The sequence below is a fragment of the Schistocerca piceifrons genome, chromosome X (genome assembly GCF_021461385.2).
Source record: "Schistocerca piceifrons isolate TAMUIC-IGC-003096 chromosome X, iqSchPice1.1, whole genome shotgun sequence".
Lineage (NCBI taxonomy): Eukaryota > Metazoa > Arthropoda > Insecta > Orthoptera > Acrididae > Schistocerca > Schistocerca piceifrons.
This window is the reverse complement of record NC_060149.1, coordinates 146,748,826-146,768,087: the sequence shown is the minus strand read 5'-3', so window position 1 is coordinate 146,768,087 and position 19,262 is coordinate 146,748,826. Positions and strand designations below refer to the sequence as shown.

At 44.4% G+C, this 19,262-nt stretch overlaps 1 protein-coding gene across 1 annotated transcript in view; it reads right to left on the bottom strand.

Moving 5' to 3' along the window:
- LOC124722225 (vitellogenin-like) overlaps positions 1-19,262 on the bottom strand; it is a gene marked incomplete at its 3' end in the record, with an annotated part of 444,892 nt that overhangs the window by 147,603 nt on the left and 278,027 nt on the right. Inside the window, exon 16 of the mRNA XM_047247418.1 lies at positions 14,056-14,341. Coding sequence (XP_047103374.1) covers positions 14,056-14,341 — 286 coding nt within the window. The remainder of the gene's footprint in view (positions 1-14,055; positions 14,342-19,262) is intronic.

Below are 19,262 nucleotides of genomic sequence, written 5' to 3'. Positions count from 1 at the left end.
AGTCGTAGCTTACTCGTACATTACACACGTTGCTCGTGAGTTCCTGCGTCAGGAAGGGAAGGTACTGTTTCATGTCCAACTGGTCACACCGAACACGGCTTCTTCTGGTGGGGTCGCATAAAACGTCTATCGTACGAGTCACCCTCTGAGGACGAAGATGATCTCGCGGCAAGCATAATCTCTGCCTACGACAATATCCGGACAATATCACGGTTGTTCGAACAAGTACGACGTAACTTGGCCCGTCCATTTTCATGACTGCATAAAAGCTGGAGGGCGTCACTTTAAACAAATGTTGCGCATGCAGCACCTGGGGAAAGTTGTCCAGATAAATGAAATGATTACGAAAATTTATCTGCTTGGATTTTTACTGTTGGCAGCAGACGAACGAGGTATTTTCTTCTTACGCTTCTAACTTTGTACATCACGCCGGGGTTCCCTACACCAAATCAACGAATTTGCTCGCCTTCGCCATTCTTGAATCATAACGCAAACAATTGCCCCCTCCTTCCTCTCCCCCCTTCCACCTTCACCCTCCCCTCCCACCGGCCGCTATGACCGATTGGTTCTAGGCGCTTCGGTCCGGAACCGCGCTGTTTTTACGGTCACAGGTTCGAATTCTGCCTCGGGCATGGCTGCGTGTGATGTCCTTAGGTTAGTTAGGTTTAAGTAGTTCTAAGTCTAGGGGACTGATGACCGTAGATGTTAAGTCCCACTGTGCTTACAGCCATCTGAACCAACCTCCCCTCCCCCTCCCTAAGTGGTGGCATTTCTCCACTCTTACAGCGTCCGATGGGTGTGTTAAGGGTGCCTCTTCTTATTGTATGCACTGTGGCATACCATTGTGGCGTAGCGATATGCATTTGCGTTTAGGAAGTTGTAAGATACACTTTAGTGGCGCGTGAACGCGTTCCCACGCAAGAAGGCGTGTTATACGCCATCTACATCATAATCCGCAAGACACCGAACGATGTGTGGCGGAGGGTACTTTCGGTACCACTATCTGATCCCTACAACACTGTTCCACTCGCATAATGCGTGGGAAGAATGATTGTCGGTAAGACTCTGTATTAGTTCTAATTTCTCGAATTTTCTGCTCGTGGTTAATACGCGTGATGTATGTGGGGGGATGTAATATGTTCTCCGACTCCTCCTCAAAAGTGCTATCCCGAAATTTCAGTAGTAAATCTCTCCGTGATACACAACGCCTGTCTTGTAATGTTTGCCAGTGGAGTTGGTTTAGCATCTCCGTAACGCTCTCTCGCCAGCTAAACGATTCCGTGGTAAAACGCGACGCTCTTCGTTGGATCTTCTCTATTTCCTCTATCAGTCCTACCTGATAGGGATCCCAGATACATGAACAGTACTCAAGAATCGGGCGAACAAACACCTTATAAGCCACTTCTTTCGTGGGTGAGTTACATTTCGCTAAGATTCTTCCGATGAATCTGAGTCTGGTATCTGCTTTTCCCACTATCTGTTTTATGTGGTCGCTGTGGATAGTTATGCCTAGATATTTTACAGCAGACACTGTCTCCAACTGTTTGTCATCAATAGTGTAGCTGTACAGTAGTGGATTTCTTTTCCTATGTATGCTCAATATGTTAGATTTATTTTCGGTCAGGGTCAACTGCTAGAGTCTGAACCAGCCTTCAATTATCTGCAGGTCATTCTGCAAATTCTTACTATCTTCTGATGTTGCTACTTTGGTATAAACAACTGCATCATATGCGAATAGCCTTAAAGAGCATCCAATGCTTTCTACTAGATCATTTATATATATTGTGAACAGCAACGGTCCTACCACACTTCCTTGTAGTATTCCGAATATTACCTTTACATCTGTCGATTTTGTTCTTTAAGAGTGTCGTGTTGAGTTCTGTCTGCATGAAAGTCTTGAATCCAATAACAAGTCTGCTGCGATACTCCATAAGCTCATGTTTTTTTCATTAAATGACAATGCGGGACCGTGTCAAATGCCTTACTAAAATCAAGGATCATGTCATTAACCTGAGCGCCATTGTCCACTGCGCTGTGGATCTCGTTGAGGAACAGAGCGAGCTGAGTTTCCCAGGATCTCTGCGAAATCCATGTTGACTTTTATAGAGGAGATGTTCATTTTCCAAAAATATCATAATTCTTGAGCATAAAACATGTTCCATCATTCTACAACAGATTGACGTCAACGATATAGGTCTATAATTGTGTGGATCTATGTTGTGTACATAGTTCTGCGTAGTCAGCGCATACACAACTTTCCCACTAGAGTGCGCCCCATTAAGCACAACAGCGCAGGCGCAGTGCTGGTCTGTCTGCACACTACACTACAAGATGGAGCTGCCTTAGAGATGGACCAAATTCTGCTTCCGCCGATCCGCGTATTAATATGTAACGCAGCCAATGAGATTGTTGCTAACGTAGAACCTTTTCTCCTCGCGGATCACACTCGCGCAGTGATACCTGAACGCGCGAGGTATTATAACGAGTGTACAGACCTCAGATTAGTCAGTCTGCATTTGTCTTCACCAGTCTGTACCAGTCTGCATTAGTCTGTACCAGTCTATAGTCAAGTTTCAGTCTGCACCTAAGAAGATTATCACATTCCTGTACATAGCCATGAAGATAAATGTATACACACTTTGTCAAGTATCAGAGATATGTGAGAATAAGATTAATGTACCAAGACCAAAGGAACTTCAGATTGTCAATTGTAAATAGCATCCAGAATCAAGTTACATAATGTCTATGCTTTTATTATTTTAATAAATGTGTGTGAAAATTAATCAAGTTCTGTTTAAAGTTGGCCACAGTCAATCTGCTAATCTAAGCGTGCAAGTGGCATTTCTATCGCCAGACCTAATGGCAGAAGATAAACACGTCACGATAAGACCACGAGACATATTGCTGACACTCGCCTACTTCGATAGAGCGACAAGTCAAATAATCTGATGGTGTGTGTACCGAAGGTCTTACAGTACACACACCACAATCTGTCTTACTGCATTTCTTAAAAACGGGAATGACCTCGCAGATGCTGTGTCCTTTCCACAATTAGAGAGTCCGATGGGTGTGTTAAGGGTGCCTCTTCTCATTGTATGCACTGTGGTATGCCAATATGGCGTAGCGATATGCATTCCATCGCTCGTCCGCGACACGACGTTCAGACTCACTTAAATCTTAATAACCTGCCACTGTAGCAGCAGTAACCGATCTAATAACTGCGTCAGACACTTGTTGTCTTAAGTCTGTCTGTTTACATATCCCTGTATTTGAAAACGCATGCGTATACCAGTTTCTTTGGCGCTTCAGGGTATATTCATCCATTATTTGAGAATTAGAGCACTTAGTGTCTTGCGACAAGATGTACATATAATTTTAAACATTTACAAGAGTTTTTCGCGCAAAATGATGAAATGAACAATGTTTATCGCCTACTACATTTCCGCTGTCCACGCAGAAAAACTGCCAAATAAGGCATAACGTTTTAAAGTATTGTTAATAACTACTAACTCAATTCGCAACACGTTTTCCAGACAATATTCACACATACAACTGAATGTAACTGGAGATATGACGTCATAAACACCGAGATTCAAAAACAACTGCTCCATCATGCTTGACGATCACATTTACTAATTCTTTACTGTTAACTTTATTCACAACACATTTATTAAACTGTGTCTACGTTTATCACTGAATGTACCTGCATAATTATGTCTTTGTACGACACGTCATAGTCGGCCGGAGTCGCCGAGCGGTTCTAGGCGCTACAGTCTGAAACCGCGCGACCGCTACAGTCGCAGGTCCGAATCCTGCCTCGGGCATGGATGTGTGTGACGTCCTTAAGTTAGTTAGGTTTAAGTAGTTCTAAGTTCTAGGGGACTGATGACCTCAGTAATTAAGTTCCATAGTGCTCAGAGCCATTTTTGAACGACATGTCATAAACATTAAGCTGTGTTAAAACGAAACTGCTGGGTGAAATTCGCTAGACATACAGCTGAACTTCCTACGGAAGTGAAACATGGACAATAAAGAGTTTGGGTAAGAAGAGAATAGAAGCTTTCGAAATGTGGTGCCACAGAATAATGCTGAAGATCAGATGGGTAGATCACATAAGTAATGAGGAGGTACTGAATAGAATTAGGGAGAAGAGAAATTTGTGGCACAACTTTACTAGAAGAAGGAATCGGTTGGTAGGACATGTTCTGAGGCATCAAAGGATCACCAGTTTAATATTGGAGGGCAGCGTGGAGGGTAAAAACCGTAGAGGGAGATCAAGAGATGAATACACTAAACAGATTCAGAAGGATGTAGATTGCAGTAAGTAGTGGGAGATGAAGAAGCTTGCACAGAAAGAGTAGGATCGAGAGATGCATTAAACCAGTCTCTCGACTGAAGACCAAACCAACAACCACAGTTGAACTACACTGAAGTGCCAAAGAAACTGGTATATGGATGCGTATTTAAAACCAGAGATAAGCAAACAGATGCAAATCAGCACTGTGTTCGGCAATGTCTATATGAGACAACAAGTGTCTGGCACAGTTGTTAGGTCGGCTGACGTTACCCCACACGCCAGTGTTGCCAGATATATTCGAGGTGGCGCCGATGACATCATCCAAGATGGCGGCCTGTAGACTTTGCAACAGCGCATGACATCATCCAAGATGGCGGCCGTGACGTCAGCCGACGAAGCGAGTACCGGTATCCAAGATGGCGTCTTTTGGTGGGAAAGTGCCACGCACCCCTGCCATGCCCACCTGGCGACAAGTTCAAATTCCATCAGGACAATGCAACACACCACAGCTACCTCACTAACCTAAGAAAATGACAGGAAAACAGGCCACTGCACTACCTCCACTAACCTAAGTCACCCAACCACCACCTCTTCCTAGGAGCTGACAGGAAAAGGCCTCAGCCTGTGCTGGTGATTTCTTTATTTCCAGTCTATATTTAAACAATTAGAGTCAGCACCACTATCAAGTGTGTTCACCATGGGGTCCGGAGTCCAACTGACCTAGTACACAGTACTGCCAACAGAGGGCGCTGATGCCCCTCCCGAGACATAATCCAAGATGGCGGTCTGGGCTGGGGAAAAATGGTGGGAAAAGGACTCAGCCTGTTCTGGGCTCCTGGAGAAAGTAGGGAGTGTACTTTATTTATTTTTGGAACAATTTATTCAGGGATAGAATTGACTAGTATATTTATTACACTGATACAAAACCCATGCCCTGATGTGCTTTAGATCACAATACACAGTCTGCAGACCTGCAAACTACTCGTAAGTAATGGAATATACTGAATTGCACATACGCAAACAACTCGTAAAGTACCGAAATAATGCAGCCCACAGCATACAGACCAGTAAACTACTCGAAAATCACACAAAAAATTCAGTACGCTGAAGTGCAGACACAAAAGCAACTCCTAAATTATCACAATAACGCATTTAAAACGCTCTGCACACATGCTCACTACTCATAAACTGTCCAGATAATACGTAGCACAGCCTACATACCTGCTCGCAAAATAATGCAACAGAAACACAAACAACTCGTAAAAAAAGGCTCCAATGGGTGCACACACCACCCACAGCCCCCTGTCCACTGGACCGCATAGCACACTACCGCACACACTCTCAGAAGTCGGCATTAGGCGGCGAAGTGAGAAACTCCTGTCAAAATACGTGTTCACCTAGGCACTGTTGCTGACTCGATGACACATAGCTGCGGTGTGAGTCCAGGGCCAAGAGAGATGTTTGCACAGCAGCTAAAAGGTTTGCAATGTTATATTGATCTCACAGGTCGTGCTGTAGAAATATGTTCGACTGTGATCCTACATCAAACTGCTGCTAGTCTGGGAGCACCATCCGCCATTGTTTTCTGCAGATGACACTTACAGCGGCAAAATCTATTTTTTTTTTGCTGATCGCCATATTGCACTGACAGTTAGACCCTGCAAAAGAGCTCTACATATCGTCAAATACAGAAGGACTCTTACTTAATTACGCTGCTTTGCCACTGAGGACAGGAGCAAAGACCAGATGGGAGTAAAGACCTAATACATGTGTTCTTGTAATCCCAGAGTCTGGAGATGTGTGTAGAAAAGCATGCATGTCAGGTCCAGAAACAGAAACGCATTTGTGCTGAGAGGAATGAGCCCGTCTTTGCACAACAGTTCTGAAAGTGACTTCAATCCACTGAGGGCGCTCTGGTCACGTGTTGGGTGTGGATGACTACCCGACCTCATGGGACATATCTAGTGCCATGAGTATACCTATGTGCATGTGCTTATGCTGTCTGTCTTTGCAGCGCATATACGAATGATGTAAAAGGGGCGAATTTGTATGGCACAGGATATGAATTGTATGTTTACTACATCAAGATAGTATGCGGTGATATATTGCTGGGTTAGAGATCGGTTTCACGTTCTAATATTCAAGCTCCTGTCCTCAGTAGGAGAGCAGTGTGATTGAATAAGAATCTTTCTGTATTAGTCGATATGCAGGGTCACTTTGCAGGGTTTAATTGTCAGTTCAATATGGCATACTGTGTAAAACAGTTTTTTGCCACTGAAAGTCTCATCTGCAGAAAGAAAGAAATGGCGAACGGTGCTTCCAAACCAGTGGCATCAGTAATTCGGCAGGTAAATTCGATAAGAACCAATCATAATGCTCCATTCACTTACAAGACATCCTCTGTGCTGGGATACAGGAGTCTCTATACAGTGGAGAGAACGTTTGCTTATGTTGAAGGCAGGAAGGGTAAGATGTGATGGATGGGGTGTCACGTTAGGACCGTGAGGAAGAAGGCATTCGATGTTATTCTGCACTATTTTCGTAAACAGGTTGAGTTTGGGCAAGAATGTTCATACAGACAAGCTGACAGATCACGAAAGATCCTACAGAAGCAAGTGTTAGCTATTTATGGGACAGTATACACTTTCCAAGAGGTCGACTTGGTCCTTATTTGACATAGCCATGTGACATCAGTATAACATTGAGAACCTTCTTAGATGCACTTGCAATGGTGTGTAGCTACGCATGTGCATTTTGCGGGAATGCATCAGCCACGCTGGGCAGGTAAGTACACGTGCACTGCTAGATGCAGCTTGAATGTCCCTTTAGGATTGCGAGGAAGAGAAAGCAGCCTGTGCGATTCTGGGAAGCAATGGAATGGATTTCTGCAGCATCTGCGTGTCTCTCTGCAACGAGGTCTTTGCTCCCATCTGGTATTTGCTCCCGTCCTCAGGGGTGGAGCAGTGTAACTGAGTAAGAGTCCTTCCGTATTTGATGATACGTAGGGCTCTTTAGCAGGGTTTAACTGTCAGTACAATATGGCTATCAGTAAAAGAACAGTTTTTTGCCGCTGTAAGTCTCATCTCCAGAAAACAATGGCGGACAGTGCTCCCACTTTGGCAGTAGTTTGATGGGTAAATTCAGTGACTAACAGACTGTCCCAGAAGGATCGCAGTCGAAGATATTTCTATAGAGCGACTTGTGACATCAGTATAACATTGCAAACCTTTTAGCTGTTATGCAAACATCTCTCTCGGCCCTGGACCCACACTGCAGCTATGCATCATTGTGTCAGCAATAGTGCCTAGGAGAACACGTATTTCTACAGGAATTTCGCATGTGTCAAGTGTGAAAGGGATGCCACTGCCTCATGCTTGCAGGACCCAAACGGGCACCTGTGCATGGCTTGGCTTCCGCGTAGTCATTTCACAGGGGATGCCAGCGCATCGCGACATCTGCGAGCGTGTGTGGTAGCGACTTGTGCGGTCCAGTGGACAGGGCTGGCGGGTGGTGCGTGCATGTATTGGAGCCTTTTTTTACGAGTTATTTGCGTGTCAGTTGCATTATTTTGCGAGCAGGTCTGTAGGCTGTGCTATGCGTTATTTGGACAGTTTACAAGTAGTGAGCATGAGTGCAGAGCGTTTTAAATGCGTTATTTTGATAAATGAGGAGTTGTTTCCGTGTCTGCACTTCACTGTAGTGCATTATTTCGGTGATTTACGAGTAGTTTACAAAAAAATGGTTCAAATGGCTCTGAGCACTATGGGACTTAACTTCTGAGGTCATCAGTCCCCTAGCACTTAGAACTACTTAAACCTAACTAACCTAAGGACAAAACACATCCATGCCCGAGGCAGGATTCGAACCTGCGACTGTAGCGGTCACGCGGTTCCAGACTGAAGCGCCTAAAACCGCTTGGCCACCCCGGCTGGCACTAGTTTACAGATCTGTATGCTGTGCACTGCATTATTTTGGTAATTTTCAGGTTGTTTGCATGTCTGCACATCAGGACACTGCATTATTTACCAGTAGTTTGCAGGACTGCAGACTGTGTATTGCGACGCAAAGCATGTCAGGGCGAGTCTTTTGTATCAGTGTAATAAATATACTAGTCAAATCCGTCTATAAATCATTGTTCCAAAAATAAATAAAGTACACTCCTTCCTCTCTCCAGCAGCCCAGAACAGCTGAGTCCTTTTCCCCTCATTCTTCACCCTCCAGACTGCCATCTCACATTACGTCCCAGGAGGGGTACCCTCTGGTGGCAGTACTATGTACTAGGTCAGTTGGACTCCCAACATCATGGCAAACACACTGGATGGAGGTACTGCCTCAAATTGTTTAAATAAAGACATACATCCAGAACAGGCTGAGTCATTTCCCCACCAGTTTCCCACACCCCCGGCCGCCATCTTGGATTATGTCACAGAGACAGCGCCCTGTGGTGGCAGTACTGTGTACTACGTCAGTTGCTCTTCGGACCCCATGATGAACACACTTAATGGTGTTACTGACTATAATTGTTTAAATAAAGACTGGAAACAAAGACATGTCCAGCACAGGCTGAGTCCTTTTCCCGCCACTTCCTTGGAAGAGGTGGTGGTCAGGTGACTTAAGTTAGTTGAGGTAGCCCAAGTAGCCTTTTTTCCCACCATTTTCTTACGTTAGTGGAGGTAGCCATAGTGTGTTTCATTGTCCTGATGGAATTTGATCATCCAGCCAGGGGAATGTGGCAGGGGAGGCATGGCACTTTCCCACAAAAATAGACGATGTCTTGGATAGTGGTACTCGGGTCATCAGCTAACGTCACGGCTGCCATCTTGGGTGACGTCATGTGCTGTTTCCAAGTCACAGGTCACCATCTTGGATGACGTCATCGGCACCATCTTGGATACATCTGGCAACAATGGAGAGTGGGGTGACGGCCTTGTTCCACTACTGTCGGTTACTGCTGCTACAATGGTAGGTTATCAGGATTTAAGTGAGTTTGAATGTGGTGTTATTGTCAGAGCATGAGCGATCGCACTCAGCATCTGTGGGGTAGCGATGAAGTGGGGATTTTCCCATATGACCATTTCATGAATGTACTATGAATATCAGAAATCCTGTAAAACATCAAATCTACGACATTGTTGTGGCCAGAAAATGATCCTTCGAGAACGGGACCAACGACTACTGAAGAGAATCATTCAAAGTGCCAGAAGTGCAACCCTTCCTCAAACTGATGCGGATTTTAATGCTGGGTCATCAACAAGTGTCAGCGTGTGAACCATTCAACGAAACATCATCGATATGGCTTTCTGAGCCAAAGGCTCATTCATGTACCCTTGATGACTGCATGACAAAAAAGCTTTATGCCTCGCCTACGTCAGTCAATACTGGCATAGGACTGTTGATGACTGTAAACATATTAGCTGGTGGGAAGAGTCTCATTTCAAATTGTATCAAGCGGATGGTCATGTATGGGTGTAGAGACAACATTATGAATCCATCGACCCTGCATGCCAGCAGATTACTGTTCAAGCTGATGAAGGCTCTGTAATGGTGTGGGACACGTGCAGTTGGAGTGATATAGGACCCCTAAGACATGTAGATACTACTCCGACAGGTGTTACATATGTAAGCATCCTGTCTGATCACCTGCATCCATTCCTGTCCATTGTGCACTCCAATGGATGGGTAATTCCAGTAGGACAATGGGACGCCCCACACGTCCTGAATTGCTACAGAGTGGCTCCAAGAACACTCTTCTGAGTTTAAACACTTCTGATAACCACCAAACTCCCAAGACATGAAAATTATTGGGCATATCTGGAATGTCTTGTAACGTGCTTTTCAGAAGAGATCTCCACTGCCTTGTACTCTTACAGATTTATGGATAGCCCTGCAGGATTCACGGTGGCAGTTCCCTCCAGCACTTCAGACATTATTAGGCAGGTGTACCAGTTTCTTTGGCTCTTCAGTGTATATGTAGAGGTATCTATTTCAACCAAGCTTGGTATATATCTCACAAGAAATACTGTTTGGAGGGCGAAGGGGTGGACGGGGGTGGGGATGATAACGTTGCGATGGAGAGAGAAGAGTGGAGGAGAAGAAGATGGTCAGAAAGAGAGGGGAAGCAGTATATGGATGCATATAAGGGTGAGGGGGAGATGGACAGAGAAAAGTGGAGAAGGAAATAGAGAAAGGGAATAGGAGGAGTTGGGCAGAGGAACTGAAGCGGGAGGGGCATTGGACGTAGAGAGGGGCAGGAGGAAATGGATTTAGAGCAGGGAGGCGAAAATTAACTTATAATTGGGAGGAAGTGATGTACAAAGGGATGGGAAATGAACTAGTGGAGAGAGAGAATAGAGGAGCAGATGGACAGGGAGAAGGTAGAGGAGCAAATGTACAGAGATGGGTGGAGGGGGAAGAGACGGGCAAAGAGTTAGTGAAGGAGCTGATGGACAGAGTGATGGGGTGGAGCAGATGGACAGAGAGGAGGGGGTGAGCAGATGGACAGAGAGAGGGGGAGGAGCAAATGTACAGACGGGTGGAGGGGGGAGGGACAGAGAGATAGTGAAGGAGCCGATGAACAGACTGATGGGGTGGAGCAGATGCACAGAGAGATAGGGAGGAGCAGATGGGCTGACAGACAGGTAGGAGACGATGGACTGACAGAGAGAGGGGTCAAGAGGAGATGGTCAGACAGGGGGGAAGAGGAGATGGACAGAGAAAGGGGGAAGGAGGAGATGGACGAATAGAAGACTGGAATTAAGAGATACCTGGGCAATGCCAGGTACTCAGATAGTTCGCTACTAAAAATAGACAAACTGGCGCCGTTAATGTGTTGCTTCTTTGTCCAGGAGTAGAAATTATTCCAAATTTAAGAATAGCTGCTTGGAACTAGAGGAAGTAAGTGACGAATTGGAAATGGTGGATGTAGTAGCGTCTGTGTCTCACTCTAAGAAGGTGGAGCTGAATGATGTGGCTATTAACTGGTTACCATTTTCTAGCAACGAATCTGGATGGCTACAGTTTTGTTAGGAGTGATTGTGAAGACATACTTCGAAACATTACTAAATGCCTTCATGTCATATCTCAACGAGGAAGTCGGTATATTTAGCTCTGGGCAGGAGCAGGTACAGGAACGGTAACTTAAGTTTAAAAGAATAGTTGACCGAGCTCTGGATAGATATGTCCCTTGGGGAACGGTTCATAGTCGGGCACTCTTCATGGTTTTCAGTCTCTGTAAAGAAACTTTTATGGAAGCAGCGACTAATGCTTGAGAGCTGTAAAACAAAGCATAGGAGTATGGATGGAGAGATGCTCAGTGAAACGCCTTGGGCTGACAAAACGGCAGTTTATGATGTCTTCAGTGACTAACGTTGCATAATATTATTGTAAGACGTGTCAAAAAAAACCAAAGAAATTCGTGAGATTGTCAGTGGTACCAAAGTTATCATCGAGACACTCAACTAAAGGATGACACAGGAAAAGAAATTTAGAATGTCAAAACAGAAGCATAAATGACTGAATTCTTTTCCAAATGTTCCTTTATAAAGGAAAATCCAGGAGTAATTAATCACTTTAAAAAGTGGTTCAAATGGCTCTAAGCACTATGGGACTCAACATCTGAGGTCATCAGTCCCCTGGACTTAGAACTACCTAAACCTAAGGACATCACCCACATCCATGCCCGAGGCAGGATTCGAACCTGCGACCGTAGCAGCAACGCGGTTCCGGCATGGAGCGCCTAAAACCGCTCGGCCACCGCGGCCGGCAATCACTTTAAATCTAACACTAATACAAGGACGAAAAATATAGGCATTAGTGTAAGTGTCTTTGAGAAACATTTGAATTTGCTAAAACTGAACAAAGATCCAGTGACCGATGAACTCCTTAAACAGAATTTGTGGTTGAATTACCATATAATATTCCGTTGATCCCTCTAACGATAAACTATGCCCAGTAGTTGGAAGAAAGCATAGGTCACATCCGCCTACAAGAAGGGTAACAGAAGTAATACAAAATATTTTTTTATGATTTTTATGAACTTTCGCAAGTACGAGTGGTTGGAATTGTCAAAACTTCGCCCTCCGTTGTTGTTGGTGGATCAGTCCTTTTTATTTCACTAAATGTGGTGTGCCAATCATCGTGCACACGAGTTCCCCAAATCAAATAGGCGATTGTAAAACCGCAATTACACCAAATTCGTCTAATATGTGTGTTCAGTGCCCTCAGAACGCGATAGAAGAAGGAGCAGTCACAACAAAACATGGCAAGCTATCACTGCAGGACACCATACAGATTGTCCTGCAAAACCATATAGTGTAAGATGAAGTTTTTCAATAAATAAAACCCGCTGGTGATCGCACAGAGGTGCGGAAACCTGTTTGGATAACAAGAAAAAACTGTGTTTGCGTAAAAGGCGGCACATATATCCAATAATTATAGTAATTCAAGTTCCTCAGGAAGCAGGTGCTGACAGATCTGAAAATTACCGAACTATTAGTTTAACAAGTCACGGTTGCAAAACACTAACACGAATTCTGTACAGAAGAATGTAAAAACTGGTAGAAGCCGATCTCGGAGAAGATCAGGAGAAATGTGGGAATACGTGAAGCAATACTGGCCTTAGCCTTCTCGTAGAAGATGGGTTAAGGAGAGGCTAACCTACATTTATAGCATTTGTAGACATAGAGAAGCTTCTGACAATACTGACTGGTATACTCTCTCTGAAATTCTGAAGGTGGCAGACGTAAAATACAGAGAGCGAATGGCTATTTACAACTTGTACGGAAACGAGTGGTTGTGAAGGGATTGAGACAGAGTTGTAGCCTATCCCCGATGTTATTCAGTCTGGATATTGATCAAGCAGTAAAGGAAACAAAAGAAAAATCTGGAATTGGAATTAAAGCCCAGACAGAAGAAATAAAAACTTTGAGGTTTGCTGATGACATTGTAATCTGTCAGAGATAGCATAGGACTTGGAAGAGCAGTTGAACGGAATGGAAAGTGTCTGCAGAGGAGGTTATAAGATGAACATCAACAAAAGCAAAACGAGGATAATGGAATGTAGTCGAATTAAATCAGACGATGCTGAGGGAATTAGATTAGGAAATGAGACACTTAAAGTAGTAGATGAGTTTTGCTTTTTGGGCAGCAAAATAACTGATGAAAGAGGATATAAAATGTTGTCTGCAATGGCAAGAAAGCGTTTGTGAAGAAAAGAAATTTGTTAACATTGAGCATAGACTCAAGGGTCAGGAAGGCTTTTCTGAAAATATTGGTATGGGAGTGAAGCATGGGCGATAAACAGCTTAGACAAGAAGAGAATATAAGCTTTTGAAATGTGGCGCTACAGAAGAATGCTGAAGGTTAGATGGGTAGATCATGTAACTAATGGGGAGGTACTAAAAATAAAATTGGGGAGAAAAGACTTAGTGCACAACCTGACTAGAAGAAGGGATCGGTTTGGTATGACACATTCTGAGACATCAAGGAAGCAGCAATTTTGTACTGGAAGGCACGGTGGGGGGGGGGGGGGGGGTGGATAAAATCGTAAGAGACCAGGAGACCAAGAGATGTATACAAAGCAGGTTCAGAAGGATGTAAGCTGCAATAGTTACTAGGAGATGAAGAGGCTTGCACAGGATAGAGTAACATAGAGAGTTGCATCAAATCAGTCTTCGGACTGAAGACCACAAGAACAAAAAGAAGTGTTGGGCAGCCCGTATACGATGATAATAAAACATGCAGCCGCTCATGTGACTCACCGGCGCGGTGAGGTCGGGCTTGGCGTTCTTGCTGAGGCTGGCGGGTGCCAGGCTGAGGATGTCGTGCTGCGCCGTGAACGGCGTGCAGCTGTGGTGGAACAGCAGCTGCGGCTCGTTGTCCGGCGCCAAGGGCTCCACAGACAACTGCAGCGCCTCGTCCTTCAGGCTGGCACGCAGCCTGCTCTTTGGCAAACGCGCCAGTGATGTGGCGTGCGACGCTGCCAGATACAGCACATCGTCCCAGCCCGTGTACACCCCAAGCTCAGACAGCAGTTGCCATGTCACCCTGCAAACAACAAAGTGTTGTTCCAGCCTGTGTACATGTCCAGCACAGACAGCAGTTGCCACAATAGCACACCACCCCAACCCACGTACGCATGCAGCTCGGACAGCACCTGCCGTGTTACCCTGCAAATAACAGCATCTTATCCCAACCCATGTACACACCCAGCTCATACAGAATCTGCCAAGTCACCCTGAAACGCAACAGCACATTGTCCCAAAAAAAAAAAAATGGTTCTGAGCACTATGGGACTTAACTACTGAGGTCATCAGTCCCCTAGAACTTAGAACTACTTAAACCTAACTAACCTAAGGACATCACACACATCCATGCCCGAGGCAGGATTCGAACCTGCGACCGTAGCGGTCACGCGGTTCCAAACTGACGCGCTTAGAACCGCACGGCCACACCGGCCGGCACATTGTCCCAGCCCATGTATACATCCAGCTAAGATACCAGCTGTTACTTGATGACAACATGTTAGTCAGCCAATGAACTTGTCCAGGACTGACAAGAGCTGTCACATCACCTTGTAAACATACACTCACCCATAGCTACGGGCAGCCACTGCAGTTGGGTCAGACTCCAATGTTGCAGCACCTCGTAATTCATCATGTGTAGACACAGGCTGAAGCTGCTTAATTAATAGCATCTGTCTTCTCTGTTCCATTGTGATTAACAGTCACATAGAGAAATCACATTCGCTCTGACAATGATAGTAATAAGTTACACAGACAGATGAGGATTCTAAAACATGTACCCAAATCTCGTGGTGTAATAAAAGTGTAAAATACAGGCAAACAATCTCAAAAAAATGGCTCTGAGCACTATGGGACTCAACTCCTGAGGTCATTAGTCCCCTAGAACTTAGAACTAGTTAAACCTAACTAACTAACCTAAGGACATCACAAACATCCATGCCCGAGGCAGGATTCGAACCTGCGATTGTAGTGGTCTTGCGGTTCCAGACTGCAGCGCCTTTAACCGCACGGCCACTTCGGCCGGCAAAACAAACAATCTCATTTCAACCAGTGTGTAAAGACGGGTTGTATCTCATCACAGCTGTGGTTTAACTTTTATATCAGATTAGCATCGAAAAAAGTGAAAGAAAAGTTCTGAAGAGCTATCAAAGCGCAAGAATGGGCGTTTGCTATCCTAGGGCGCATCACTGCGTCTGGAATAGCCGTTCATAGGTTAAATTCTATACTGAAGTCTGACTTGGGACTTCATATTTCTAATAATTACTTGAGTTACGTCTAGATGCAAGATTGCACATGTGTGCTAATTGAAAGTGACGTAATTTGTGGTACACAGGGTGAACATTAATAAAACCGACAAACTATAGAGACGGATTCCTGACTGGAAATGGAGGAAAAAAGGTCCTACAAACATGTGTCCAGAAATGTATCATAGATGTCGCCAACGAATGAAAGTTCCTCTGGCCACGTGCCATGTGTTGCATGTGTGTTGAAGACTGTGTGCCTGACACAGCGTACTATAAGCAGCAGAACGGTTCGGTATTTATGTTGTGAACAAGCCGAAATTGTGTTTGTGTATGGCCAACCAGATGGAAAAGGTCGAGAGGCAGCACGGCTATACCAAAACAAACACCCTCACAGACACCAATCACATCACACAACACCCAAGGCCCTTTGGGGGCGTCTGTGTGATCAGGCATTCTTTCAGACAGACGAACGTGCACGGAGGTGGCAATGTAAGCATACACCAGATTCGGAGAACCGGGTCTATAGGATATCGAGACGAACCCTAGTACAAGCTCTAGGCAAGTGGCCAGCCAATATGGTGTAATGCAAAGTATGATTACATGTATCCTGCAGGACAACTGCTATTATCCCTATCATCTGCAACACGGAACACACGGCACATAGAGCCATTTACCGTGGCAACGACGCATTTCCGTACACATGTACATACGACCTTTTTTCCTCCATTTCCAATCAAGAATCAGTCCCTGCAGTTTAAAGGTTTCATTACTGTTCACCCTGCATTACCAGAAAAATGAGTGAACTGAAACAAGTGTATGTGTGGCTGTATGTGCCAAATGGGTACGCCGGATTTTTAAAGAAATATCAGGGGGAGATGTTAAGATTCATACACGACATACTGGCTGTAAGCAAGGAAAAAGTAGTATAACTGAATGGAAAGCACAGGTTATGTAGAACAAATTTCGGTTTAAACAGTGCTGGGATGAACACAGACAGAACTAATACAAAAAATTAAGAAGACTAGCATAAAAATGACAATCTTAGAATAAAGACTGGAAGATGCAGTAGAAACATGAAGGAATTTTGCTATCCAGGGATCATGGTTAGACAAGATGAACGAAGTAATGGAGATTTCCAAAGCAAATTACTATAGGCAAGGGACAATTTTTCAGCGTAAAAGCGTTACTGTTACCAGGCATTGCAACAGAAGTGAGACACAAAGTTCAGAAACTACTGGTCTGGAACACAGTCTTGCACGTTTGTAGTAGACTTATGCGAAATCAGAAAGAAGAAACTGAAAGCACTTGAAATGTGGCACAGGATGGTGCAACATGCTAAGTGACAAATTAACTGTGAAATGAAGTGACATTAAAAAGAATTGTAGTGGTAAGAAATCTACGATCAATCCGGATCAGAAGAAAGGACAATATATTGCAACTTTTGCTAAAGCATACAGTGCTTGGATGCGAAAGCAGCCAAGTGGAAAAACTAGAGGAGCACAGGGAGAGTAAAATTTGTAACAAAGACTTTGGGAGAATGTTGAGTACAGTTGGAAAAAATGTTGGATCGAATCACTGAGAATATATATAGCTCAAAATAAGATTACATATTGTTAGACGTAAGCTAAACCATACTGATGTACATATGAACAAGGTGGCCAGAATAGAACAGTCTGGGAAACTGTGACCCAACACAAATTTTAGCATGCTGCAACAGCCGTTCAGGAAATGATAAGGAGTTTATGAGTCCTAATGGTGTGTGTTGTGTGAGTTAATGTATAGGGACAGAATAAATCATGCATCATTTGAAAAAATTAAAAACTAAGGCTCCAAACACCCTGATCCAACTTCTCTCAAATACCACGGACAGATCCTTATTGGCACATAGTCGGCACTTATTCAGAAAATATTGTTCCTGTGAAACACAACTACCTCTTGATTCACACAAAGTAATGAGTGTTATCTACAGGGGATCTCAAATTGATGTCATGTTTCTAGATTTCCAGAGTGCTTTTGGCACTGTCCCTCACGAGTAGCTTCTAATCAAACTACATGCCTGTGGAGTACGGCCTCATGTGTGCGAATGGATGCGATGAGTGGAGTTCCCCAAGGAAGTGTTGCGGCTACACTGCAGCTCCTAATGTATATTTACAAAGCAGCCTTCTTAGATTGTTTACAGATGATGCTGCCATTTACCATCTAGTACAATCATCAGATGATCGAAACCAGTTGCAAAAACATTTAGACAAGATATCTGTATAGTGCAGAAAGTGGTCCGGCCGTGGTGGCCGTGCGGTTCTAGGCGCTCATTCCGGAACCGCGCGACTGCTAAGGTCGCAGGTTCGAATCCAGCCTTGGGCATGGATGTGTGTGATGTCCTTAGGTTAGTTAGGTTTAAGTAGTTCTAAGTTCTAGGGGACTGATGACCAAAGCTGTGAAGTCCCATAGTGCTCAGAGCCATTTGAACCATTTTTTTGCAGAAAGTGGCAACCGACTCTAAATAAAGAAAAGTGTGAGGTCATTCACATTAATACTAAAAGGAACGCTTTAAATATCGGTTATACGATAAATCAGACAAATTTAAAGACTGTCACTTTGATACTGCGTATCGATACCGCGCCATGGGCGTCGTTACATTGGTAACAGAATGGAAAGTCTCCCTCTGACAACGACAGCGGTTGCGCGGGCCCAAGGGAGCGCGTCCGCTGCGCCACACCTCCAGCGACTCTGTGCTTGGAATGCCCTCTGCCATCGCAATACAGGATGGCCGGCAGCAGCGGGCTCAGCCCCCTTGCGGTCGCAGTCACTTCGCCACGGGATGCTATGCAGACGCCACCTAGCCGTAGCACCGACACCATAGTTCGTGCTTCAGCACAGCGAGCTTCTTCCTAGTTGACATTGTGATAGCTGGGCTCTGTTTCTTGTAGTATTCTTTGTAATGAGTCCTCATTCGCTTGGAGAAATGCAAGTTAAGAAAATCTTCTGTTTGCTCTTTTAACTTGTACGTTGATCATTATCCTGCTATTCTTTCCTACGACGACAGTTGCCGCACCACTCCGTAGCCCACCTCTCCTTACCGTTGTGTACAAAGCCGGACACAACAGTCAATTCAACCAAAAACCTAGGGACTACAATTACGATCAAAATTGTTGGATGTAAGGTCCGCAAGTTATACAAAACACAGTTTTTTCTCAGTACCCATCCATGATTCGGCACCACTGCGCCATCATCAGTGGGTTTTTGTTTTTATTTATTCTCTAATATGAAAATGTTTGTTACATGATTATAAAATTATGTGGATGCTTAATTCAAACAATAGTTCGTTTCTTTTTGTAAATACCTTTACATTTGGTCTGCATGAATTTTCCGGATCACTTGTGTGTTAATTACTACAGGTAGCTTGTCATCTGCAACCAAACGATGTTGATGAGAAACATTTTTGCTGGGAGTTAACCTATCTTCAATAATGTAATTTTGTTTGTCGCGATGTTTTCGCACCTATATTCGTTTTTACTTACGTTTTCGTGTAGTAATTAACACTCAAGTGTCCGCAGCTCGTGGTCGTGCGGTAGCGTTCTCGCTTCCCGCGCCCGGGTTCCCGGGTTCGATTCCCGGCTGGGTCAGGGATTTTCTCTGCCTCGTGATGACTGGGTGTTGTGTGATGTCCTTAGGTTAGTTAGGTTTAAGTAGTTCTAAGTT